The sequence below is a fragment of the Cynoglossus semilaevis genome, chromosome 12 (genome assembly GCF_000523025.1).
Source record: "Cynoglossus semilaevis isolate Cse_v1.0 chromosome 12, Cse_v1.0, whole genome shotgun sequence".
NCBI classification, from domain to species: domain Eukaryota; kingdom Metazoa; phylum Chordata; class Actinopteri; order Pleuronectiformes; family Cynoglossidae; genus Cynoglossus; species Cynoglossus semilaevis.
The window spans coordinates 7,528,596-7,555,778 of NC_024318.1; the positions used below are offsets into that span (position 1 = coordinate 7,528,596).

Consider the following 27,183-nt stretch of genomic DNA (forward strand, 5'->3'; position numbering starts at 1 on the left):
CCAGTGGCAAGGATATAAAAGTTGTGTGTTTGAAAAGCTGCACCACTGCCTTGAATAAATATTAGTCCATCTCTCTCTGTTTGTAGTTTACACTCTAACACTTGAGTTCTAGATTTGCTTGTCTTTGCACATCTGGACAGGGTTTTCAATGCTGACTCTATGGCTAAAGTGATGTCATGCTGTGAAATGAATTTAAATGTTTTAAGCATGTAATGCATGTCTGATACACCATACAGGCATACAGCTGTAATAAATAAGTTATGTTGTAAGAACAGAAACCTGTGAAGTAAAGAAATCTATGAAGCTTCATTATTGAGTGCTACACGCTTAAAGGATGCCTGCAAACCACAGAGACGATAATGAACATAAACATAGCAAATGTTTTGGCAAAAATATAAAGTGCATCCTTCTTAGCAGTTACTTACTCTGAGAGTGCAGTCCTGTACAAAGATACTGTGGAATCATGTAGCAGCAGCATGACAAATACAGCAGTATGTTCCTGGAATGCATTCAGAGATTACATATGAGATGTAGAATATAATAAGAAATAAAATCATATTCACCTCCACCATAAAGGTGAATCTGAAGTGATACTATAAACAGGTTAATTTACCCTTTGACTCCACCCATTTCATAGCTTGATGTGGAAAAACCACCTGCTGCTGGATGCTCTTGAGGTTTTCTTCCACCAGAGATCCCACACAGCTGTTTCTTCAGGATCCCAACTGCCTGGGTCACAGTGCGGGGTCTCTTATAGGCTTGACTGTTGTCATTCGTTTGGGGTGTGAGTCAACAGTCTACCTTGTGTCAACTTTGCATTCCACTGGAGATCTCCACCATGCTCCACCTTCAATTTAATGTTCAAGCACTTGTTAGCAGCTACATCCCATCATTGGCCTTGTTTTTCACTATAAGTATTCATAGTCAAGGAGAGCAAATCAGCCATGAGGACAGTCCTGCTCTGTCAAAGAGGATCTACATTTTCTGTGATTTCTATGGTAACATGGTGTAAAATCAGCATTGTTTGCGGTGCAGTCAAAACAACAGTCAAGTGTCACTGGTTTAGTATGGGCTGTGTCTATTACAAAAGGTAAAAAGTAGGGGGATATGACAAAATCGACAAATGTTTGTTCATTTGTTTTTTACCCAAAGACAGCTACAAAGATAAACCATCTGAATGGGTGAATGAGCACTGCAGTTCAGTCAACCATTCACACCAGTTCACATATTCTTTATGCAAAGGTGACAAACTTTGTCACTCTCTCAAAATGAAACAAAACAAGAACAACACACAGTGAAGCTTTAGCCACCGAACAAAAAGCCTTAACTTACTTAACACGTGTTACAATACAGAAGGAGACAGTCTGTACAGAAAAAGAACATGATTTAAGCTTAATAACAGTCAGTGAACTCTGTTGTTTCCTCCTTTTCATGATGCCCAAGACAGACAGATCTGGACTGCAGATCAAGGCCGGTCCAGTACATGCATTCTAGTTCTATACCCGCAAAATCACACTTTGTTCAGTATAGGACTAGAATAATTATTCCAATAAAAAGTTTTTGGCAGTTCTGGAGATGGAGTGAGTCAGTAGAAATAGAGCTCTTAATTTAGTTAAAATGTTCTTGCATTTTATGCTGAAGAAAAATAGGAATATTTAAACCTGCAGCTTAAAAACACTGTAGACCAAATGGCATTTTCACGTATTAAACTTAATTAATACAGTAGTTGCTTCATAACTTAAAACATGTTAAAACTCTTTGAGATTTATTATTATTATTATTATTATTATTAATATTGTTATCGATATTTATATTATTATTTCGATTGACAAGGAACATCATTTACATGAAGCGTCAGCTGCGTTTTAGGTATGTGCAGTGACGCGCAGTTAAACATCATCAGCGGGCATCGGCAGCAGCAGTAGTAGTGTTCGCTACTGGCAGACAGCTGTATTCAAATAGAGTACAGTTAGCTCCATAGCTTGTGGACATAACACATTACCGACTTCTCTAACTGAAGTCTTAGTCGAGACCAGGAAGCAATAGAATCAGTAGGGTATTTTTCCGTCCACGCCTCACAGTGAAAGGATAGGGAGAGGACTGAAATCGGAGCTAACGTAGGTTAGCGGGCTAATGTTAGCCTGCCAGAGCAATGGTGAGTAGCTTCAGCTCGGCTAACGACAGACTATACGGGAGGTGGCTGATATTGTCTTGACCGTCTGTGAACTAGCTACGAGACTTTCTTTAACTATGAGATTTCTTTTTCTTATAGACGTTTAATTTTGTTCTGTCGTTCCTTGGGAGTGTCGTTCCTAACCTTGGGCCCTCACTATATTGTTGTTTTGGCAGCTTCCCACCTGTAACCCTAAGGATATCACTGTTGAGCTATTTACAATTATCACCCGAGTCTTATCATATCATTATCAAACCAATAGATGCAAGTTAGAACTGGGACAGATGCTTCTCAACAGGTCCGTATCAGACCGTGGTGGTGACTGCTTTCTTTTAAAGTGCGTTAGAGGCATTGATCTCAGGTGAAAGGTGAATTTTTGTTTTTGTTTAGGGAAATAAGACATTTGCCTGGTTACGGCTTTTTTGCAAACAATTATGCGCGAGCACTTAACGTTAGCCTAGGCATTTGCATTTTCTCACAACGCCGAGTTGTGATTTACTTTGAGGGTTTACTGAGTAAGATTGTATTTAATGTTAATGAATGAAGTTAATGAATATTTTTAAAAGTCCCATCAACTCTTTCATAATTAGTTATTTACCTGGAGGTATGACCTGTTGTCTTTTGTTGTGTTGAATCTTATATTATCCTTTCTGCACACAGGACCCCTTTTTGTGAATAATGTCAAATTGGGTCACATCCAGCAACTGTAAACCTAATGGGCCTGTCCCAAAATACATTTAGTGCATGTATTTTTACATAAATGGTCAGGACACGTAAGGTTAGAATTTGTGTTTACAATTATAATTCATTGCAGTAATATTCTTTTGTAAATGTTAAATCATGTATGAAAATATCCACCCACAGCCGCTCCTGTAGGCTGGTTATTGTTATATTGACAGTACAAGTGTGCACATCCGTCTGCACCTTACCTCACACCTATACAGTGTGGAGTCAGACTGTTTGCTATAGACTGAACCTGATATACCTGTTGCTGTGGTGACCCGTAATTTAACATCAGGCAGGCTAAGTGTAAATATGAAAGTACAGTACTATCTTGAATGACATTTTGACATATTTTCCTGGTAAAAATATTCATATTTTATGCTGATATTATATATAAGGGGTTTCTATTTATTGTATGTTAATTCATTTATATTTCATACTAAATCCCCCCTGGAAAAATGTACAATATCTGTTTTATTTTTATCTTAACTTATTGGCACAATTATATATCTGGCCTATTTCTGCAAGGAAAGTAGATGGTATAGTATATCCTCTCTCACTAATCTCACTAATGCTGTACTCATCTGCACTGTTAAGAAATTAGACTTTGGAGTCAAAGTGGTTTTTATGCCAAATATTCTCCTTATGCCCCATGCTTTAATCCAACTGAAGAGCTGACGGTCACACCTCATCTGTGTACTCTCAATTTTGATCTTGTTGACTCCAGAGGAATGTTGATGCTTTCTGTTATGGATTAGCTTCTAGCTGCAATGATTACTTGTACATCCTGTGCACTTAGGCCTACAGACACACGCCAGATGATACAAGGCACCTCTGCCTGTAGAGACCAAGAATGACCGAAGTCCAGGCAACAGTGGAGTTCTCTGTGGAACTCCACAAGTTCTACAATGTGGACCTGTTCCAAAGAGGGTGAGTTTTCTAATGTGCTTTTTATACCATGTATTAAAAGTAAGCCTTAAAAATATTTAATTTGGCTTTTAGTTTGTGCTAAAAATCGAACAGGTTTATCTTTGTAAACACCTCAGACCATTTTAAAATATATATTTATGGTTTTTTTTGCTATGATGATGAAAGTCTCTAGAATGAATCTCTGAGGTCATCAGGATTTTAAGAGCTCAGGTTTACTAGATCAGTGGCTGTGAAAGAAAGTGCTCATCATTCATTCATGAAAAGTGGAGTGTCATTTTACAAGTCGAGGCACTTGTTACCAAACTGTGGTTTGCTCTTCTGTTACAGCGCTGCTAATGACACCGTGAAGTGAATCATCAGTGCAAGTTTTTTCTTTATTTAGTTTTATATACACTGCATTTTCCCTTGTATTTTCAGGTTCTACCAGATTCGTACCAGCCTGAAGGTGCCAGCCAGGGTCCCACACAAAGTTGAGGCCAGTCTGCTACACCCTGGAGGTAAATTCTTTCTTAGTACAGAGTTTAATTAAATGTCATGTTGTTTCTTCTTTATTCCTAGGAAAGCTGCACTCTCAAAACATTGAGTAAATTCCATGTGTTAAGTGGTTCTTGGTTGCTAAGTCTGCAGAGAGATTTAAAGTGCAGCAGTGCACTAAAGCCAAACGTTCAACAGAGGGTGTGGTGATTTATAAATTGACTCTTGATCCATCACTGGTTGTTTGACTATAAAAACAACTGGACCAATTATGATGCCACGTGGCTGAACAAATGGACGGAGGCTGCCGGAGGAATTTATGGTCCTGGCTGGTGTAAATGAGCATGAGCTAGTCACAAATGTTACATGAAGGATTTAAAAGAAATACCACAAACATTTGTTAAGGCCATTTCTCACTCCAACAGAAATAACCTAACTAAATTTTATTATTTTAATCACTAACGCATGATACATTTGAATAGTAGTGAATTAATGAATGAATTAGCAATAGTTTTATAACGATCAGCTTTACCTTATACCTTATATATTGTCCTATATTGTCCTTTTTTTAATGAGAGTCTGACCAATACTGATCACGTCTTACCAAATTTAAATGATATAATTTCCAGTCCTTGTAGTTACTGCAGATTTGCTTTATTTTGGCTTTAATGCTGCATCAGAGAATTTTTTTTTATTAAGTTGTTTGAATGTATGTTGTTTGAGCTTTTGTACAGGAGTACAATGCATAAACTTAGTTCTTACATATTTACTGTGCCTCTTTGTGGGTTCGCAAAAAGAAATGAGGAAATGGCTTGGTGAACTTAATTGTGGTCTCTGCAGTATTTCTCAGTCACTTTCTAACCCAAGAACTTGGCAGAGATTCTGTTTCCAATTTAAAGCATCCCTCGCCTTAGAATAAACTTTTCATTTTCACTTTGTCATTTATTGCATTTTATGAGAACAAAATATATCTGTTTGAACATTAATCATTACAGCGTTATTATTATTGTTAGATGGACTCAGTTTAAATACTAAGTTTAAGTAAAGTGTTTATCTGTTTATTCTTTTGTATCCAGGCTCTGATCTGGCATTTCCTGCCTCAGTCCAAGATGACACTTTCTGCAGCAAAACTTTCCAAATCTTGTACAAGAACGAAGAGGTCGCAGTCAACGATGTCATCCTTTTTAAAGTGATGATGCTGCTAGATGAAAAGAAGGTAATTTAATGTGTGAACGGTCATGTATTTGCCCCTAATCTCAGTCCACAATTTTCATTTAATAGGATAGTGTTGTGTGTTTAAACAATTCTTAAACAATAACATATAAAGATTGGGGCAAAAAAGTCTTATCTAGTTGTTAAAGCTTATTTATAGATTTTTTTTAAATGGAGAATCATTCAGTAATACATGCACATTCTACAGTTGAACCCTTTACTGTTTTTCTATCTGCTCAGGTGGTAGAGTCTCTCAGTGAGATGGATTTCCAACTGTTCTTGGATTTATATTTCACAGATGGTGACTACACGTAGGTGTTGGGAAATCTGAACTGCGTCATCATCTTGAATGAGCATTTGGCATTTTCATTTGTTTCTGCACTTAAGCAAAATTTATAGAGACCTATTGTGTCTCTCTTATTTCACAGACCAGACGATCCAAACTCTTTGCAGAACATCAGTGGCCGCACACTCCGTATGCACTTAAACCCTCAGCGAGGCATCCACCAACATATTAACGTCATGTTTGACTACTTCCATTTGTCTGTGGTCTCTGTTGCCATCCATGCCTCTCTTGTGGCTCTACATCAACCCCTTATCAGGTCAGATGTTGCCCCAATGAGTTTATTGTAATAACTTGTTTTTTTGGTCATGACTGGAGTTTCATGTTTGCATCTTGTTGTCGCCTAGCTTTCAGCGACCAGTTAAAAACACATGGCTCAACCGCAATGCCCCTGCACAAAGCAAGGATTCCATCGTCCCACCTCTAGAGAATGTGGTGTTTGGCAGCACGTATGTCAGACAAGTGTCACCAGATGTAAGTGAAGCCACTTAATCATTTATTCATTTACTTGTGTTATAATTCCACGATTTATAAAAAGGAGTCTCTGGGAGATTGTAAACAAATCACTGAAATAGTACCATGCCTATTTTAGCCCCACTTTCACCACTTATGGAGCCACTGCATTGTATACATAGACATAACTTAGTTTTACAGTCGTCTGTGATAACGGGTTGTGTGTTCTTACATATGCATCATAAGTGGAAACTGTCAAACCACTGTGACACAGTAATTGGCCTCTCTGCACACAGAACCCTGGTCCACTTGCGCTGTCCCTCAAGCTAGAGTGGTGTAAATGTATCAGTGTTAATTAGTCAACAGGAGCATTGTTCCTCACCACTCTGTGATGCAACATTAATAGGCCTCCAGGTGTAACAAGCATCAATCACTTTTTAATTTAATGACACCATGCATTAGGAGTATTGCCATGGAGAAACTGTCAGGTGTGTGGAACGTCTACAGTAACAAATGAACATTGAAGCCCACACCTTACACAGCATGCTCTATTTCTGGCCTACAGTGTAATATTTTACAGTTGTTGTGTCCAGAAAGGAAATATATTGTTGCTCCAAACTGGAGTCATGTTGGTTTTTTTTGTCATTGTCCCTCAGGGCAGGACATTTCTGGTAACTGACCAGTGTCTGCAACACGCCTTCAGTCTCCACCAAAACCTCTGCTCCTGCCTCCTGCTGGCCTACCAGGGCCTCTTTGGGTATTTTACTAATATTTCCAAGGACCTGCCTTTCTCCCATCGAATGGAACTAGGTATCTATCCCAATGTGTTCTCACTCGGGTGGGGATTTTTTTAATGTGCACTCTGAAGAAATTTTGAGGTAAAGAAACCAAGAATAGAGCAATAACTTGGAACTAATGTATTCAAATTATGTAAAATTGTTTCCTTGCCACTAAAATTAGAATATAAATAAATTTACCTGAATAATTCAGTTTGTATCTTGTTAAGGTGGTATGTATGTTATAAATATATAAAATTATACTAAACAATACCTAATGTTTTTTTACATGAGTTTATCATATTTTTTGTCTTTTCAGCATCTTATTGAATTAAATCAAATCGTTGCTGTGTTACCCATTCCATTTTGCGTGATCCTCAGATTGTTTTTAACTCTTTTTATAAAATGACACAACCACAATCTGGTGTTTCACCAAATTCCTAAACAGTGTTCAAACAGATTAGTCAATATTCTCCAGATAGAAACCACATGAGTGGACAAACATTAATCCATCCCAGATGAGCAAGTAATTAAAGAGGTTAAATGTGCCTATATGTGCAATCTTACTAGCCAAGCCCAGCATGCAAGTCCTATATGAGAGAGTACTCAGAAGACCATATCCCCGGGGTCAAAGGCACGTCTACATAGGTACGTCCCAAACCTTACAGCTCCTGCCTTTCCTTTTCTTTCTCCCCTTCACTCAGTTAAATTCCTGTATGACAGTAGACACCCACCACATCTCCTGGTCTGCCTCTTACCAAGGATGATGTCTTTATAACTGCTGCCATGTCACCTCTTCATTAACTAAATCCTTCTTCGCATCTTTATAACTGGCCTTGATCAGCGAGTCTCCTAACACAGTGACACTTTACCATTTCCAGGCTGTCTCTCTCTGGTCATGTCTTACAAGAAAACTATTTTAACACTAGTGCATTTTTAACACAGCTTCTTCTTTTCTGCCTGCCTTACAGGGTTTTCCCAAAATTCAAACCACATTTGGTTCTGCAAAAACTCTTATTAATGACTATCTTCTGTCTTCCCAGAACAACTGGACTTGGAGGCTCGCCTTGCTGAATTATGTGAATTGGTCAAGGTAAGATTGGAACAATGCTGTATAATTTAAACCACGTTTCAAATAAACACATTTTTATTTAATGTACTTTTGACAGTAAAATACTAAACGACTGGAAAACTTGGCAGCATTTCCTCCTACTCAACGCATAGAAATACAAGTTTAATTTGATGCTTGTACTTTGGTGTGTTATTAGTAAAGACTTTTACATGCTGTGATTTTAGAAAAGTATGCTCACTTGAGCCCCCTGGTGGACTTCATTGTATTTATATTTCAGCAAAAAGCAGAATCTCCTGATGAGTTGGCAGAGCTGGTGAACATGAACCTCGCTCAGCTCTGCTCTCTACTCATGGCTCTTTGGGGACAGTTTCTGGAGGTGGTGTCACTGCAGGAGCATGTTGCCGCTTTACTGGCTGCTGAACACCACACACTCAGAGTGAGTTCCCGCTCCTTCAATATGTGTCATCTACATGATCAAAGATCTCAGATATGATATTTTAAATGACAGACTGCGTTGTTTGTTGAGTAGTAATGTGGTGCTCTTGCAGGTACGGCGGTTTGCCGAAGCTTTCTTCTGTCTTGAACATCCACGACAATCTGCACTGGCTTATCAGGAACTGCAGTAAGTTGTTGCAACATGTTTCTTTTGATGATGAAATATCGTTTTGCTGATGTTGAGTCTTAACCAGTCGTGACCTGTCTGTAACACTAAAAACTCAGATTTTTTTCTCTTATCTGGTGCTTTAAGTGCTCACAGTCATCAGCAGATGACAACTGCTATCAAAAACTCCAGCTACTTCCTATCTTTGCCCCCACTTCCTGTGGAATGTGCTGACTTGGATGGTGATGTTAATTCTTTGCCAATCATCTTTGAAGACAGATACTTGGATTCTATCACTGAAGGTTAGTTAAAGTTCTTTGGGGTTTTTTTTTCTTTTTTTAATTCATGTTTTATAATTGAGTTTTTTGGTTCTTTTTTTTTTTTTCAAAATGCAGATCGAGATGGACCTTGGTTAGGGATGCAGAACTTAAGGACTAGTTCAGTGTCAAGTAAAACAGACAAACCTATGTCTAAGGACTACAGTGCAGCATCCAGCTCTGTACCTGAATCCCGTTGTGCCTCCATGGAAACCGCCTGGTCTGACAGTTACGATCAAGCACCTAAATCCAAAGGCAAGTCAGCCAAACTAAAGAAAAACTCAAAGTCTGACAACTCCAAAAAGTTGATCAGACAAGGTTCCAAGGACTCTGTAGTTCTGGTAGGATACAAGAATCTAAAGGCTCCTTATGGAGAACCTACCACAAAGCAACTGGAAGAGGAACCTCCCCTTAACCCACATAAGGAACCTGATACCTCTAGTTTCTTAAGGACTAATTCCAATTCTACTTATGACTGTGATGCCAAAGCATCACATTCTGAGAACAGTGCTTTAGATTCTGTTTTAGATGGCATTGCAAAGACTTCTCATTATCAACAAGGTTTACTCACTGCTACAAACTTGGACACACAAAATATTCCTCAGGCAGGTACTGGGGAAATCCCAATATGCAACCAAACATCTCACAAAGACGAACATACTCACCAGAGTGACCAAAAGTTGTCACTATGGCCAGATGGGCTAAAACAAATTGAGGTCAAACCAAGTAACAAGGACTCATACCAGGGAGATAAAGTGACTGTTCTTTTAACAGGTAAGACTGATGGAATTCTGAGTAAACATACTCCTGGGATAATTCGCACAGACTATCAACAGCTTGTGATGGACTCGGTGTTCGAAAGGCCAAGTAAAGAAACGACACAATGTTTCCCGTCTTGTGTTGTTTCAGTAAAGACTGAGTCTATTAGGCTTCCAGATATAGCAGTTCCCAGTGCCTCATCTCGTCTTTCAGACTCCGGCATTGAGAGTGAGCCCAGCTCATTTGCCACTCAGCCTCTATTAGGACAACAGACCGCTGCAGGGTTGGGCGCTGCTGAAGTTTGCATCTCTGCTCCTCAGCCTGAGAAACCCTTTTCGGGCACCACTCTAAGGCCTGTTCATCAAAGCGCTGTGCAGAAGCCCACTGGAGAAGTTCTTAATCTGGAAAACACCAGTGTGGTCAGTGGAGTCCAGTCTTCCCTTACATCCATCAATTCCCTACCGTCGGACGATGAGGTTGAAGGTTCATCTGGAGGGTCCAGTGGATCTGAGGTCAGAGCTAGGAAGCCCAGTGTGTTGGTGCAAGAGCAAAGCGTAGTCTTCTCAGGAGATATCACTGCTGCTGCCTGCTTCCAAGACACTTCTGTGGCACATTCCCAGAGTATAGTACCTGACTCAGATACTGACGCAGCACAGGAACAAGGTGGAGTGGCTATTTCTGAAACTGTGAAGGAACCCTGCAGTGAACCTCATACAACCTGCCCATCCAGTAACTCTGCCACAAGCAGCACCGACCTTGTGAAACGTGGTATGGTAGAAAACTACTTTGGCTCACGTTCCAGCACCGATGTGTCTGAAATCAGTCCTGTAGAAACCTCCGCTGTCACACTGGGGATACAAGAAGAATCACAGACTGAGAAAGAGGATGATGAATCAGAGCACGAGATGATTGAAAACGGTTACTACGAGGAAGGTGACGGTTACGCTTTTGCTAATGGTGTCACTAACGAGGAGCAAACAGCAGTTGGGGAAGCAGCTGCTCAAGACACGAGGCTTCTGTTCGAGCAGCTCGGAATCAGCTACCTGCAAGAAACCAAGGATTTATCAAAAGCTGCCATCTGCTCCAGCCTGACCTCCAGTAGTGTTGCCTACAACTGGGGAAGGCCCCCTTGTCCCTCCACCTCCTTTCCCTTTAGCCTACGGTGGTACGAATGTGCACCCACACCACAGATGAGAACGTGAGTTATCCCTTTCACTGTTACACATCACTGCAAATAATCCCACTCCTCACATTATTTAAATCCCATTTTGCAGGTTCATCAAGTCCATAGAAGAATTGAAACAGCTGAGGCTGCCTGGTTTTCTGTACAGTCAGGTGCCTGAGCTTGCGTCTACCGTGCCATACTTCAGCCTCGAGGAAGATGAAAGCTGTGACGAAGGCATCCATCTCATAGTCTGTGTTCACGGCTTGGATGGTAAGAAACTTGAAGTTGTTTTTAGAGTGTTTTTTTTTTCATTTGTAAATGGTTAACCATGGATTTAATATTTTCTTCAATGCTGCAGGTAATAGTGCTGACTTGAGACTAGTGAAAACCTACCTTGAGCTTGGACTGCCTGGAGCGCGTATCGACTTCTTGATGTCTGAGAGGAACCAGGTGAGTGGATGAACTGAAAGCTAAATGTTTAGGGTAAATGTCGGTGTTGTAAATCAACACCCTCAGAACAGACACAGTAATCACGATAGATTCGAAAACCTATTTATAATTAAACAAATCCTTCTGTGCATTCATTACAGAGATTTTAAACTGGCTGACCCTCCTCATTTCACACTTTTTATTTTTTTACAGAATGATACATTTGCAGACTTTGAGTCAATGACTGATCGACTGCTGGATGAAATAGTCCAGTACATCCAGTTGTACAATCTCACTGTGTCAAAAATAAGGTGAGATATTTCTATATTTTCTATAAATGCCTGAAGATGTGTTTTCTGTGCAGTATTATGGTAGGTGAGACTGTTCAAAGTGCCCTTTAAATATAACTATATATATCCAAAACTTCAGATATGATCTTACATGTTTAAAAGGCCGCCCCGTTATCTCTACTGATGACGACAAAATGAAATTGCAAAAATAACTTTTGCCTGTTGAGATATTTTCGTTTTTTCCTTGCTCTTAATTGTGCACAATTGCCTAGTTGAAATCCTCTTTGTGTTTAACCCTGTTATGTTAAATAATTCTAACGACTGAAAACTACAGAACTATTTCATTAAATGAGAGATGATGGTTTTAAAAACTTTTTTTGCAATCATTATTTTTCATTTTTCAGCTTTGTAGGTCATTCTTTGGGAAACCTGATAGTTCGCTCAGTTCTAAGTAGGCCCAGGTTTAAATGTTACCTGAGCAGACTGCACACCTTTCTCTCCCTCTCTGGACCTCACCTTGGCACGCTGTACAACAGTTCTGCACTAGTCAATACTGGTAAGCTATTAACACATTTAAGTTATTGAGAAATTAAATCAACAATCCTAATGACATTTAGTCATTTTAAATACTGTTGTCTTTTGTTGTGTTTTTTTCAGGCCTTTGGTTCATGCAGAAGTGGAAAAAGTCAGGATCTCTTTTGCAGTTGACATGCCGTGATCATTCTGACCCTCGACAAACTTTCCTTTATAAGCTTAGCAACAAATCTGGTAGGGCCTATAGTTGTCTGTTTGTTTTAACATGATAGGTCTACATGTATATATGGATTAAGAAATGACATTGTATGTGATCTGCTGTTGATGAAGGTCTGCAGTTTTTCAAGAATGTGGTGCTTGTGGGATCACTGCAGGACCGTTATGTTCCATATCATTCTGCTCGAATTGAAATGTGCAAAACTGCACTGAAGGACAAACAAAGTGGTGAGTCAGTTGTTTTTATAGACATTAGTTATGCATGGATTCTGAAGTTTTTAACACCAAGACATTTTGTAGAGAATTTCTCATTGTGGTTTATTTATATAAAATATATATCCTTAAGTATGACATGTTCCTGCACTGTTGCTTATTAGATGTCTGCCCATGTCCCATGTATTCCAGGTCCTGTCTACGCTGAGATGATCGAGAACCTGCTGCTGCCTGTGCTACAGAACAAAGACTGTAACCTAGTGAGATACGATGTCATTCATGCCCTGCCTAACACAGCCAACTCCCTTATCGGTCGAGCCGCCCACATTGCTGTCCTCGATTCTGAGATCTTCCTGGAGAAGTTCTTTCTCGTTGCGGGACTCAAGTTCTTTCAGTGATGAAAGTGTGGCAAAAACAAACGTGGCTGAACTTGTGGAATGTGCAGCTAGTACCTCATGACATCCAAACCTCACGCTCTTTGTGGTTTCTGGAAGTTCCTCTTGGATTTTAAAACCATATATTTTCTTTTCAATGATGTATGAGCAGAATCACAATTTAACTAATTTCATCAATCTGTTGTAACCACGGTGGATATTTTATTTTATACTGTCATTTTGGAATGATTGTTTCTTTGTATGTTTGGGAATTGTTTATATCATGTCATTTACTTTCAGTGTTATTTATGTATTTTTTTATTAATTTTATTTTTCCTTCATGTTATTCAATTGAGTTTCAATACTAAACTGGAAATGTAGCTGCTACAACAACAACACAAAGGCTGCAGTGATATGGCACGTGACATGTCTGCAGATACTGTCCTAATTATTGCACCACCTGTTCTTCACCAGTTAAAACAAAAAATACTGCATTCTTTGCACCACAATCTTTTTGTACTGAAATAGATCATTTGTACAGGTTCACTATACCAAATGTTTCCATCATTTTTAAGGAGAAGATTGAAAGTTACATTTGAATGGTTGCTTTGATTTTGCAACCTTCAGCTTAGTCTTTGTCACTATTGCATTCTGCACAATTATCCAACCTGGTGTTGGGAGAAACATGCTTTGCTACAACGTAACACTTTATATGAGCAGTTTTAATTAATGGTCATGACTAAAGAGAAGCACAGGTTGGTAAAATGAGCTTGTTTTACCAAAAGCATTTGATTGGTATCATTGTGATTATACCTGTATATGTAATCTGGAAAGTATTGCTTAGAATTTTAAATGTATTTTGAATGGTTGTTTATACTGTATAACATCATACTCTACCATTAAATATGCATCTAATAATTGTGTTATCTTTTTTCTTAAGTGAAGTCATCATACAAAAATTGTTCTTGAATTCTCGTTGCACATTCGAAATTGATTAAATTGTCCAGGAGATGGCAGTGTCACAGTAGCATGCCTGTATCCTATGGTGTTAGAGTTAACAATTCACTTGAGCACACAACACAGTTTTAAAATGCATTGAATGAATTTTGTTTACTTACTCAAATTTTTTTAATTAAATTTGTGGCTTCACGTGCCTTAGCTCGCACCGTAAATATCGAGCTCCCCAAATATTTAATTTGGTTAAAATACTACTTTGCTGGTAATAATTTCGTTCTAAACATTTTTATTATTTTATTATTGTTTTTTATTTGTGGTGAATTCTATTTATCTGTTTTGTAAGATGAAATACCTACTTTAAGCAAACCTTTAGTTTTTTTGCACAATGCTTAAAAAAAATCAGTCCTTTTAAGATGAATCGTTTAAATAGCGTCTCCTTCTAATTATCACGGACGTCTGAAATAACCTAAAACATAGGGGTGTTGATCAACAGGGTACTTTATTTACGCAATCTATAATCACATTTGTAACACCAAAACGAAAAAATGAAGAACTAAATAAGAACAAAACATACTAACTAAAAAACTTTGATTCAATGTATACTAAAAAAAATAGAAATAAAAAAGTTGAAATTCAGTACTCATTAAATGTACATCCCCACTAAGGGGTAAAGTGGTATGGTCCAATAGTTTGTGGTTCAGTGTTGGTGGAAGACCAGAAAGTTTAAAAACCAATACAGGCGGACGGGGAGAAGTAGTTGTCCTGATTACAACTGTAAATATTTGATACCTAAATTAAGCTTGTTTGTTTCAACGTGTCTTGCAAAGACTTACGACGGATGTAGCTTTCGCTTAACATAATGGTAAGTAACTTAAGAACTCATATTTAGCAGGACATTTTAAGCCAGAATAATGTTAGAGTGCACTTGTTGTGTGGGGTTGCCATCACACCCAAATAAACGCTCTCTCTCCCTTTTCATGCAATGAACACAATTAATTTGTTAAATTATCTCGCTTTCCTCCACACACGCGCTTACAAAAGTATTCATGGGAAAAATGCGTCTAATTTATAAGAGAAAGGCTGGTGAAACCAAAAGCTGTTTATTAAGAAATAAATCAATTGAATAACTTTTAATGGCATCCCCCTGTTTACCAGTGACCGCTGTTAGTATCCCTGTGTCCGTACATACTGTAGAGGGAATGTTGTTTTTCCAACGGCCAGCAGTGAGCTCAGGAGCTCAGGGATTAAAACGGTCTTGGAGGGGAATTATGGCATACAGATGGCTGCTCTCATGTGATGCCAGGTTTCACCCTGGTCAGCAACAAGAGACAGAGTCTGCGGTGGTCAGACAGCTTCGGTTGGACTGATGGTTGTTGTGTTTTTCAGGTCACCGCTTTAAGCTAAATGGATCATAAAGCTCATACTTTGATTTTGAAAATGAGACTGATGATGAATGAGACTCTGTCTTAAATGCCGAAGACAAGCTAATTGTGTATAAATACACAATTTACACACTGAAAAAAATTCGAGGTAAGATTTTGAGTAAGTTCAACTCCAAATGTTCGTGCAAGAATGACTCCATAAACTCCAGTTGTATCTCTGACAAGAGTGTGTCAAGATTTTGTCATGAGGCAGAGCATTTCAGTTGGCCAGAAGTTTCATCACCTCTCTTAATGGCTGAAAAACTGAAAAAACTTCTAAAAAAACAAGTTGTGATTTGAAAATCTAAAATTTAAAAATTAATTTTTAAATAACTTAAATACATCAGCGTTTGTTTTCTGCTTAACAATGTGTATTTACAGGAGTTAGACTGTCACAAACAACATGTCACTACTACTGGAATTTCAGGTTTAATGTCTGTTTGCATTTGTATGTAAGTCAGGCCATGTTTGAACTTGTTCATAAATCTTGTTGGGAAAGTCAAGTGTGTTGACGCCTGAGACAAGAACTCTCACTGTTACTATTTCCTTATTCATAATCTCATCTCTTTGTCCATACAGTAAATATCATTAGAAATGCCTGGTACTATACTTGCAGTGTTTACAGAAATGTTTTATGAAAATCAGGAATCAGACAGTGCAATTTGAAGTACAATTCCTAAATAGCTTAAAATACACATTTATTTATTTCTGAAGTTTAGAATAGAAGAATAGTCTGTGTTGTCATTATGTTCGGTTAAACATAACGAAATTGGGGTATTGGGGTAAGTATTCACACAGGAACTTTTTACTTCTTATTTGTTTGGCGCCTTTTTTGTACAACATCATCCAGATGAGGATTTAAGAGCTTTCCGGTCTGCACGCAGTAGTAATTAACCTTTTTAATTGATTCTTAGACTCTAATCAGATGAGCTGCTAAGCAGTTGGAACATCAGGTCAGCGTACTAAGTGGTGGTGTAGGTTACACAGGGGTAAGTAGACGGCCCCCTCCATTGGCCATTTCTAGACAGTTGGCAAATACTGCAGTTTCATGCGGCTTTGTGTTGCAGAACTATATTATTAATCACCACCAGTAGATACAGTATGAGACAGAGTATACATAGTAGGACACATTCTGTATTTAAAATATTTGCTGTCTGGCATGTTTGAATTACCTATATACAATGTGTTGATTGATTTGGTTGATAAGATCTGGAAGATCAATAAATGATAGTAATATGTTTACCAAATCTAGTAAATTGTTATTAATAATTTTATCACTTTTTGTCACTTTCTTGGAACATGAAACCTCTGATTTGCAACCATTGTCTGCAAATAACCTTTATACTGGCAGGAAAGTTAATTTTCTTACATCTAGGTGATAATTATCCCAATAATTTCATTGAATGTTTGTGATTTTTGTTTTGTTTGTATGTTCCTGTCGTTAAAATCAGCTCTGTGGTTTACTCCTAAGTTACTCCTTAAATATATTGCATTTCTTTCAGCTGATGACATGCTCCTGATCTTTCTCTGTTGTTTCATTTTCTGTGAATCATGTTTTATAATTTCGTCAAACCCACTCTGACCTCATCTGTTGTTATAGACAAAACATGGACAAGCTGCCCTGGCACAGATAACAATTCATAGATAAAAAAAAAGAGAGAAGAAAAGAGTGAAGCAGAAGAACAGATACAGCCACTTATCGCAGTCATTCAGCAGACATCATGTCCACCTTGATAAAACAAGAGAGAACCATTTGTGTTGTCCTACCCAACAAAGACCAGCTGGACATCACCGTCAGAGTAAGTGTTAAATCTCTTGCTCTGTCATTAGACAAACACCTATTAGAAGGTCCAAGTACTGCCTATTACTGCAACACAATGTACAGCAAGAACACAGAAATTTGAATTTGTAATTTTTGCTTTTTTCTGTCTTGCTTTAGCCAAAATCCACAGGGAAGGATGTTTTCAACCGTGTCACAGAGCTTCTTGGACTCAAAGAGCTTCACTTCTTTGGCCTCACTGTGGTGAAGGGTAGGTTCATTTTTTATATTGACTACAAAATTACTGTAAGTATAACAATGTGTTGCAGCAGGATATTACCGTTTTCCACTTATTACCGTTTTCCACTTCATCATTATCTTACATCATTTGTTTGTTTTTGTTTGCTGTAGCAGTAGTAGTTAGCTGGTTTCAGTTAGTTGGTTTATATGTTGCCCCCACACCCTCTATGATTTTCCCACAGTTTAAATAAGGATGGTTTCCCATGTAAGGTAAATCTTTTGTGGCTTATGTGCCATTGTGTTGGAGCTCTCCTAGTGATAACATCTAAACAGAAAAGAGCCAGTTCTGTGCTATATATATTTTCTGTTCTACACTTCAACAGTTTTCTAGACGTTGTTTTTCCCTAACCTCATGCTCAGTGAATGACACATCGCCTGCTTTTCCTTTTCTGTTTTTCTGGTCCTACCCTATGTTCTGGCGCCCCCTAGAGGAGGCATGTCCCACATTTTAAAAATATCCAACAACAACCTTCTCAGTCACTGAACATCGTAATCCACTTACTTTCCATTTCATGTGGTTCTTGTTCTCTTTACTTTTACAAATACATGAAATGCCTCTNNATAGGAAACGCCTCTGTACACGTGAGCGGTTCGCCTCGACATCAGGCAGGCTTTTGTTTTTGCGGCATTGTTTCAACGATTACTTAGGCCTGGAATCCAGCAATATTAACTTCATTAAGCCAGGAATGCACACTTGCATTCCTCCTCGCCACTGAGGGGAGTAACCGATGGATGATGGGGAAAAGGAGGGTGAAAGAAAAAAAAACAGTTATTTGTCATGACACAGACTGCCTTACTCAACTCTTACACAATGGCGTCAATGAATGATGAGGGGTGAAGCATTTGGAGTGAGTCAGAGTGGGGCTGTAGGTTGAACAAAAGACATGAGATGAATTGGATAAAAAATGCCAATGCCCTTAGTCATAGACCTTGACTGAGCCACGATGGATTTATTCTCATTACAGCTTTATAGCTATTTGGTGAAATTTGCATCAGTTGGTTTTGGCAATGGTTGTTGAGGGCTACATTTTTATTAGTTTTTTAGCTTCCCAGTAGCTTGGTTCCAAAACAGAACAACAGCTTTTTTCTTTTGCACTAATGACTCCCATTGTCAGGCAATTTTACGCTTCATTGCATTAATGTTTGCTTTGCTCACTGCTTTGCTAACTGTCAGAGTGATTTCTGTCATCTTTGTTTTTATACCAGACAATGAGCACATATTTTTAGACATGGAGGAGAAACTGACCAAGTACTTTCCAAAGGATTGGAGGCAGGATTCAGGGAAGGTGAGGAAGCTTGTTGTTGTGAAACAAATGTGTGTTGGAGAGCAGGGGTTTGTTGTGACCCACTCTTCATCAGTAAATCAGGAGGTGCCGTTCAGTGACCTACATGCCACAACTTTATATTTAGCATGACAAAAAGATGCTTACTCACACACAGGCTGACTCTAATTCTTCTTCTACACACAGGCCATACAGAAGAGACCATTGCCTCTAATACTTTGCCTGAAAGTGCAGTACTATGTAGAGAATGGAAGACTCCTTTGGTATGTTGTTTTTTATACTTTTTTTTTTACAAGCTGTTCTGTTGTTGAATTGCTTCATCAACTTGTGTTTGTAATCCATCTGTCTCTGTCCTCCTTCATTACTTTCTGTTTGCTCATAATGTGTTGTACCAGTGAACGAAGGGTACGACATCTATACTACTCGGATTTGCGCGAGCGGGTGCTCCGCTCTGAGTGTCGTCAGCAGGAGGAGGTTTACTTCCAGCTGGCAGGTTACGCCTTGCAGGCTGACCTCGGTGACCACCCGCTGTCGAAAGAGCACACAGAGTTCACCCCATATTTTGAACCCAAGGATTATTTCCCCCCCTGGGTACGTGTTGCCATATGAGAGGATAATTTCTAAACCTGTTATATCTTAGATCAAACATTTAAACACATTTGTCTATAAAAAGATTCAAACACTTAATAAACTTAAGACTTTGTTGTGTTGATTCTGTCACTTCCTTGTGACTGAAGATTATAGCAAAACGTGGGATGAAGTACCTTCTCCGCCATGGACCCAAAGTACATAAGGATCTATGGGGCATGTCAACACGTGATGCCGTCTTGTCATTCATCAGAGAATCATGTCGCCTGGAGGATGTGCCTGTGACATTTTACAGATTGCAAAAGGTAGGCTCTTTGTTTTAGTTTAAGTTTTGAAGCCCACACTTTGAAGAAAGTGCACTTTAGACATTAGAACATTGGAATGTTACCTACCTTTGCTACATTAAAAAAAATGTTTTTAATGTTAGTCTACTAACAGTAAGTATGTTAAGGAGGAACTGTCAAATGCTAACATATTGATGTTTAGCTTCTTGATACCTACAGTATAGTAAAAACAAAATACGTAGTGTGAGAATTACAGTTCATTGCAAATAAAAGCCAAGCTAAATTGTAGCTGCAGCTCAATTGAAACACTAAATTATTTATTTTAAATTTTCAGTAGAGGCTAACTGTGAAATAACTGTCTTATCTGAGTGTCTCAGATGCCTCTCTGACATCTCATCATTCATTATGTCCAGGACAAGAAGGAGGAGAGAGGAACGGCGTTGCTCGGCTTGACCCTGCGAGGAATGCAGGTTTATCAGGTGCGTGCATGTGTGCGTGCACTATGAATGCACAGTAGGTACGTCGGCACGTCCGTTAAGTTCCCAAGAATGAATCTGCATTTGCTCAAAGATCCAGGCTTTGTATCAGTGGTCCCGTAAACCCTCTGACTAGATGTGCAAGGAATGTGTGGGATTGCCACCACCAGCAGGGCATGAGGAGATAGGATTCATCTGCCATGCAGTCAGTTGTTTGATCTGTCCGTCAGGGGCCATCTGGGGGGATTAGTGCTCCAGGCCTGGCTGATTAAAGAGCCAGGAGACCGTGAGATATCTTGAGAAACCTTTTAGGTCTTTGCCAAGATCAGATGGGTCTTTGGAACAAATAGATTGATGATCGGGGATCAATTAGTGGAAAACACAGTGTCATGAAAATGTTGGAATACAGCTGTGTGGCTGTTTTTTTGTTTAAGAGGACATAAGATTTTGTCAAGTTTAAAGGTTGACGGTCATGTGAAAATATAAACATCAAAACATACAAAAACATGGTCTTATTTAAGAAATGGTTTCTTATAATGATATTATTTCTAATTGAGCAAGACAATTAAATATAATATATTATTAGGGATGCTAGTATAAATAACTTAGTTATAACTTAAAAACATGCCAGTCCAGTGACCAGATACTCTAATGGCTTTGCACCACTTTCAAGGTGCACTCTTGGTGTAAAAGCTTCACCACAATCATTCAAGGTGCACTCTTGGTGTAAAAGCTCTGCTCTTTTTCTGTTAAACTATCTGTTTAATTATTTGAAAAAGTAATATCTTCTTTAAAGAGAGTTTAAAGAGAAATAATGTATTAATTGTTAAAAGCATTCTGATCTTCTCAAACCCAATAACTGATTTTCTCCCAAAACACCCAGACATTAAAGCCAATTTGTGTTTGTGTATTTTGCAGGAAGTGAACAACATGCGACAGCTGCTGTACAACTTTCCTTGGTCAAATGTGGGACGTCTCACTTTTCTGGTAAGAACGCCACTCCCTTAAATTGACACTTTTAATCAGATGAATTAATTGTTGTTTAATGGATGTATTTTGTGTCCCATTCAGGGAAAGAAATTTGAGATCCAGCCAGATGGTCTGCCCTCAGCCAGGAAGCTGGTTTACTACACGGGCTCATCGTTTCGCTCCCGCCACCTGCTGCTCCACCTGAGCAGCAGCCATCGCCTTTATCTCAGCCTCCAGCCTGCCCTCAAACACCTACGCCAGTTGGAGGAGAGTGAAGGTAAATGACAGGGGGGGATAAAACAAGGACACAGTCACAGTTTAAATATATTTTATATTTGTCCCTATACATTAGGGAATACATAAAAAAAACACCAAGCTGATTTTTACTACACTCTCAGAGAAAAAGCGCTACAGAGAATCGTACATCAGTGACGACCTGGACTTGGACCCTCACGGCAGCGAGAGCAGCCCTGGTCTGTCACGACATTCAACCAGCAGCTCTGGCATTGAAGCTGATGGACGTCAACACAGCGTCTCTACAGACATGGCCTCCCTGGAGGAGGAGAGTCAGCAGTACGGAGAGAAGTGTTTCATCTCAGCAGCAAATCACGGCAGCTCCTGCAGCAGTGACTTGAAAACAGGCAGCAAAACTGTGGTCAAAGATGAGGAATGTGGAGAAGAAGGTTAGGGTACTAGAATAGTCAACTGTAGTACACGACAGATCACACCAAATATGGATATGAATTGAATGTAAAGTTGAATGAACAGATTGGTTTTTATTTTTACATTTTCAGGTATAGAGACAAGTGTCCAACAACCACAGGAGGTTCTTGTGGATGAACCTGAGGAGATGTTCCATTTAGCTGATCTAGTCGAAGGTGTGTCTGTGGATTGTCCAGAACTCTGCTCAGTCACTCATTCTTCAGGTATAATTGTCTACATAAGACAAGAACGTATATGTAGAAAATACAATTTTTTCTTATTTAAGTTATTACAATAACGTTATTTTATTATATTGCTGGTGCACAAATATGGGCCAAACACTTAATTCAAATACTCAGAAATGTGCATATCCAGTGACTTGATATCCATTGTTTTCCTACTGCAGCTCAGGGCCTCTTTGCCCTCACTGGTAGTATATTTAAGTAGGACAAAATGTCTACAGGTGGTATTTTAACATCAGTAATAAAGACGATACAAGCAGTTCAATAAAACAGCTGAAGACTTTCTGTAGCACTGAATTCTTTAATTTACTGTGTTGTTCTGTGGTCTTTGCAGACAATAAAGTGTCTTCCTTCCACAATAATGATTCTCTTGGAGAACTGCACAAAGACGATAGATTACAACAGGTCTGTCGTGTGTTCTTCTCATGACTTGTTTTTGATTGTTTTAGTATTTACCTTCTCCATTTCCACTTACCTCCCAAAGGTACTGAATTCGAGGTTGCACATATGTGTGGATCGGCACAGCCACAGCCTGGATGACGTTAGTCTCTTTCCCCCTCAGGCACCTCTCGGGGGAAAACTGCTGCCTGATTCTTCCCACAGCTACACATTTGGGATCCCAGATATCTCCACCAACACAAAAACCCCTCTTGATCATAGCTACTATGTCCCGTTGCAGTGCCAAGCCAAACCGTCTTTTTACGGCCGCAGGTCTGCAAACAGCCTTTCACTGGACACGTTAGGTGATGAACAGTTTTTGGAATTCATTCTTTGAATTCTGTCCTTTAACAAACCTAAACCTGATTTTTCAAACACAATTTTGTGTGATGATGAATACAAGAATGCACCTCGGTATTCAGTGAGCACACTGTCAATGTTCTTGCAAAGAGATGTGGACTTAACAACACGTCAAATTCAGCATCATTTCAGTCCATATACATATTTATTGATGTATATATTGTATATACATTACTTGCACTATTTTATTAAGTTTTTTGACCTTGTATCTTTTATTATTTTTTAACATACTGCTTTTGTTTAATTCAAATATCTTGAGTTCTGGAGAATAAAATTAGAGGCTAAAATTAGAACATTCAATATTGGAGTTTTAAGATGTGACTTTCTCAATTTTTATTTACTTTAACCATTCGTTTTTAATTCTTCAATTTCCTTGAAGTCATCTCGAGAAGCCAGGTGCTTACTATTTGATCCTGTATTTCCTTGGCCCATGTTTTTAATCAGTATTTCAGATTGTGTTGTTTTAGGTGCCGTGTTCTGTTTTCCTGAAAGCTGCCACAGCATGGCAACTAATGATGGGGAAAATGAAATGTCTTTTATTCAAAGCTTCCATTTCCTTTGTTCCACTTTTCTAATTACTTCAGCAGAGATTTTTTGGGGGGAAGTGCTATTTCTGTAACCAGCGAGTGTGTAAAGAATCTGCAGTATTTTTGTATTATATAACCCCTAAAACAAACAAGCCTTTCTGACCAGTTTTCTCAGGCATTATATAACTGATTTTCAACTAGCTAACAAGCTGCCTTCAGTCAAGTCACTGAAAAAGAATGTCAGTTCTGTAAACACAGAGACGCTCTTACTGTATTTCATTTTCATGAATGTATGAATTAACTGAGAGTGGTATAACACAACTTTGAACAATTCCTTTTTATTCAAGCACTGCTTTTATTATATAAAAATAAATTCTTAACAGTACCTATGGAACAAATTGTCATTTTTAAACTACAATCTCAGTATTGACATTACCAAATATTCACATGCTAATGAAAATGGTATTTACTAGAATAATTTTGTATGGAGCAAACATGCAGTACATGTTCCCCCTTGTTCACACGTGTGTTTGTGTGTGTGTGTGTTTCAGTCCATTTCCCACAGACCAAATACTTGCAGAGTGGGTAGCCTCTCTACTGCTACCCAGACGGATGGATTGCACTGTGCAGGATTTAGCAATATTTGTGTAAAAGTATATATTTTAGATGACTGTCTCATCAAAATAACTTAGAAATAACTCTGTATTTTTGTGTATGGTTTATAGCTTAAATAGCCCCCACCTTAGGAGGGCATACATTGGTCTGTATTTGTAAATATATATATGTATATGTAAAGATTAAATTGGGCGAACATCGGTTTATTTCGTTGCAGCCTAATTCTGATACATACTCCAGTCCAATAGATGGCCGTAGAGCGTGTTTTAACGCTGTAAATGTACCATAGAAGGAGTAACGGAACTACGCTGTCAATGTCTGCTTAAGACTGAACTTTGGAGAATGTATTTGATAACGACGAGTAATGTTAGACAGCATTAAATAAGAACCACACAGTTGTTTAAATAAAAAATAATAACGAAGAGGATAAATTGCTTGAAAACGAGTTCTCGCGATGATTTGAAAAAAATCGTGGAGATGATATGTCTCGCGAGAGTTTACCTCACATGTGCGGAAGTTTACAATGTCGTAAAAACGTGTTACATATAGAAGTGGGGAGAAAAAGCCGGGTGCATTTTATATCTTTAACAATTTTAAAGTTTTTCTTTGTCAGTAGCTTTTACACGAAACCATGTATTCAGTATTAATCGACGCACTCTTCACTAGCTCTCCTGATTATGAGCGCTTGTTCGAGTCTCTGTGCTGGCCCGCGGAGTCTTGGCCGGAGACAGAACGGGTGAAGGCACTGACAGCTTTTATTCAGGGACTCGAAAAACTCTTTGCAGACCCGGACAAGACGTCGTTATCTGCTGCACAGAGGCGTCGTATTCAAGATAAAGTCGAGTCAGTCATATGGGCGCATTGTCTGCCTCTTTTAGCTCGAATATCAGCAGAACCAAGTGAACCGGGGCGCTGCAGGGAGAGCACCGCAGCCCTTTGCCTTCTTCTGAGTGCCTGTGTCCCGCTGTGTGATGAGACTGTACCTCGGCGGGTGGCTGTGTCCGTACTGCCATCACTCCAGGTGTCAGAGGAGGAGGCGCTCAACGTGGATGTTTCCATTGAAGTCATGGCTGCTCTTATACCTTCTCTCTCTGAAGACGAGAACATCACAATTCAAATTCTGTCCACTGTCTTATCCTGCATTAAAACACTGCCTGTTGCACAGGTGTCCAAAGCCACAGTCAGACTCCTGTTGACTCTTCTGAATTGTTGCAGCAGTGGCAGATCAAGCAGCATCATAAAGTCAATCCAAGATGATCTCTGTAGCTGGTACTGCAGTAACGGCACATCCGTGGTCACAGAGAGAGTTTTGCTGTGTTTGACAGTCCTCTCAGATCACCTGCTCACACCCTCTTCCTCTTCCAATTGTAACGCTGACCCTCGTCTCTCCCATCAGTTTTGGCGGATAATTCAGGACGGACTCACCCACAAAGACAGTGTGTCACGTAAAAGAGCGTTGTATCTTCTGAAAAGGTGTGTGGCGCTGTCAGAGGAAGAGTCGATGGAGTGTTCATTGTCACCAATGAATGAAGGTAAACCTGATGTCACAAGATGTACTGTCTGCTGGATAGTATTAGTAGGTTTGGGTCCAACACTGACCAGGTTGTCCTGTCTTTGGTCGTTGGTAAATAAAACCAAGGTGCTGTGATGGGTTAAACCTTTCTCTTAAGTTGTGAGGTCTAATGGTGCTCAAAATATCCTTACAAGATAGAGTAACATGAACAGAATTTTAGAAGCTACAGCTGCGCAAGTGTTAAATTACTACTGGAAAAGAAGAGCAAAATCAGAGTCTTGATCGTCTTTGGGGCAATGAAATATTTTCAGGTAAATAATTTAAAGTTAAATAAGTTAAAATAATAAAGAAAAGAAAACAGGCTGCGAAACACATCTCTGTGTTGGTGGGTTTTCTGAACAACAGTAGAGTTTTGTTAATTTTTGTCCTACTGACTGTACTTTGTGCTGTACAAAGAGAAAATATTTGTTTATTTCTCTTGAAATTGCTTCAGGAGAAAGTGCCTTGTTCAAATGGGCTCCCGGCAAGGGCAAGTTACTGAGGGAGTTTTGGGAGGATTATGTGCTGGTCATGGAAACACTGGAGGAAAATCAGGTAGAGGACGATGAGATTCATTCTCTCTAACCCATACAGCAGAAGGTAGTCTGATACAACTGTAAAACCAATGCTTCTTTCCTACTCGTGCAGGTTCACGTTGTCCGACCAGTTCTTAACAGGATCGACACGCTGATCCAAACGACAGTGAATGATGGTCAAGGTAACATTAACTGATGATGTACAGAATGATAAAATAGAAATGAGCTCTTATGAAACTCAAAGTAAAATGTCTCCATGCTTCAACTACAGACCAAGGCCTCATTCACCCATCCTGGCTGTTGTGTGTGTACCAGCGAATGTTCCACAGTGAAAATAAGTCCTTGATGAGAGAGGGAGTGTGTCACCTGCTAGAGCTGCAGGTTCTCTCTCAGCCACACTTCGCTTTGGCTTTTTCTCAGGTATGTAGACCTTGTTTATCCACCTGTTTCAGTTGGATTTTATATACTCAGTTTGAGTTTTTCCTCATCTTTCGCTTCAGTTTGTTGTTGGTCCTTTTATGGAAGTCCTGGCTGAAAGTTCGCTCTTTCAGAGGTAAGAATTTAAAGCTACTGTATGTACCTGAAATAAATAAAATAACCACATTAACACTGTACATTAACCACTTTTTCTCCATATGTAGGTCAGTGGGACAGAATAATGTAGGGGATTGTCCTGAGTTGGGTGCTAAACTCCAGGTTTTCTTGGCCAACTTCTTCTGTAGCCTCCCATCACAGCATAGAGGTAGAGTTGAAAAGAAAACAGGAGGTCATGACCTACAGACTGGTATTTTTGTTGTTGTCTTGATTCCTTTCTTTCATTGACTACATCTTTTGTCCTTCAGGTAGTATCTTGCTGCAGCTTATTCAACAGCTGGGCTGTAAACACTGGTGTGCCGTTCCACTTCTGTTCCTCTGCCAGGCTTTATCCAAACTCAGCCCGAGTCCATTACTGGGAAGAGACGGATTTACTGCACTGAGGTTCCTGCTGCCATCTTAACAGTAAAACAGATGACAGACACTGTGCTTATGTTGGTGCTAGTGTTTTTCTGTGATTGTTTGCAGAGAGGTACTACGCTGTACCATGATCACACACCAGGTCCTGTTGAGAGGAGCTGCCCAG

The 27,183-nt window shown here is 39.1% G+C and overlaps 3 protein-coding genes across 10 annotated transcripts in view; all 3 read left to right on the top strand.

The window, feature by feature from the left end:
- The first annotated feature begins 1,879 nt into the window (after window positions 1–1,879).
- On the top strand, window positions 1,880–13,972 carry fam135a (family with sequence similarity 135 member A). Its single transcript, XM_008321821.3, has 21 exons — window positions 1,880–2,155; window positions 3,696–3,826; window positions 4,244–4,323; window positions 5,377–5,516; window positions 5,753–5,823; window positions 5,941–6,114; window positions 6,203–6,329; window positions 6,965–7,118; window positions 7,655–7,732; window positions 8,128–8,177; window positions 8,434–8,592; window positions 8,705–8,778; window positions 8,905–9,059; window positions 9,153–11,031; window positions 11,108–11,268; window positions 11,357–11,448; window positions 11,641–11,738; window positions 12,122–12,273; window positions 12,375–12,485; window positions 12,582–12,695; window positions 12,873–13,972. Exons 2-21 carry the CDS (start codon window positions 3,750–3,752, stop codon window positions 13,076–13,078), a joined length of 4,152 nt encoding a protein of 1,383 aa, XP_008320043.1. The 5' UTR covers window positions 1,880–2,155; window positions 3,696–3,749; the 3' UTR covers window positions 13,079–13,972.
- A 512-nt stretch (window positions 13,973–14,484) lies between these two features.
- zgc:172136 (FERM domain-containing protein 6) lies at window positions 14,485–24,092 on the top strand. Of its 8 annotated transcripts, none has more exons than XM_025060690.1 (16): window positions 14,487–14,873; window positions 15,398–15,541; window positions 17,033–17,231; window positions 17,372–17,462; window positions 18,698–18,777; window positions 18,961–19,037; window positions 19,170–19,365; window positions 19,512–19,667; window positions 20,060–20,125; window positions 21,041–21,109; window positions 21,194–21,368; window positions 21,490–21,774; window positions 21,886–22,017; window positions 22,370–22,440; window positions 22,520–22,778; window positions 23,912–24,092. In XM_025060690.1, the coding sequence occupies exons 3-16, from the start codon at window positions 17,154–17,156 to the stop codon at window positions 23,947–23,949; spliced, it is 1,773 nt and encodes a 590-aa protein (XP_024916458.1). In that variant the 5' UTR covers window positions 14,487–14,873; window positions 15,398–15,541; window positions 17,033–17,153; the 3' UTR covers window positions 23,950–24,092. The 8 variants fall into 8 exon arrangements, with proteins under 8 accessions (XP_024916461.1, XP_024916458.1, XP_024916459.1 ...); XM_025060691.1 differs by lacking the exon at window positions 15,398–15,541 and adding an exon at window positions 16,347–16,421; XM_025060693.1 differs by lacking the exon at window positions 15,398–15,541 and having other exon boundaries at window positions 14,485–14,873; window positions 22,598–22,778.
- Window positions 24,093–24,464: 372 nt separating this feature from the next.
- Window positions 24,465–27,183, top strand: part of tarbp1 (TAR (HIV-1) RNA binding protein 1) — a 12,416-nt gene continuing 9,697 nt past the window's right edge. Inside the window, exons 1-8 of the mRNA XM_025060695.1 lie at window positions 24,465–25,507; window positions 25,982–26,082; window positions 26,176–26,245; window positions 26,335–26,483; window positions 26,564–26,616; window positions 26,705–26,805; window positions 26,906–27,041; window positions 27,126–27,183. The exon at window positions 27,126–27,183 is cut by the window's right edge and continues 4 nt beyond it. Of these exons, the coding sequence (XP_024916463.1) occupies window positions 24,607–25,507; window positions 25,982–26,082; window positions 26,176–26,245; window positions 26,335–26,483; window positions 26,564–26,616; window positions 26,705–26,805; window positions 26,906–27,041; window positions 27,126–27,183 (1,569 nt within the window). The 5' untranslated portion in view covers window positions 24,465–24,606. The remainder of the gene's footprint in view (window positions 25,508–25,981; window positions 26,083–26,175; window positions 26,246–26,334; window positions 26,484–26,563; window positions 26,617–26,704; window positions 26,806–26,905; window positions 27,042–27,125) is intronic.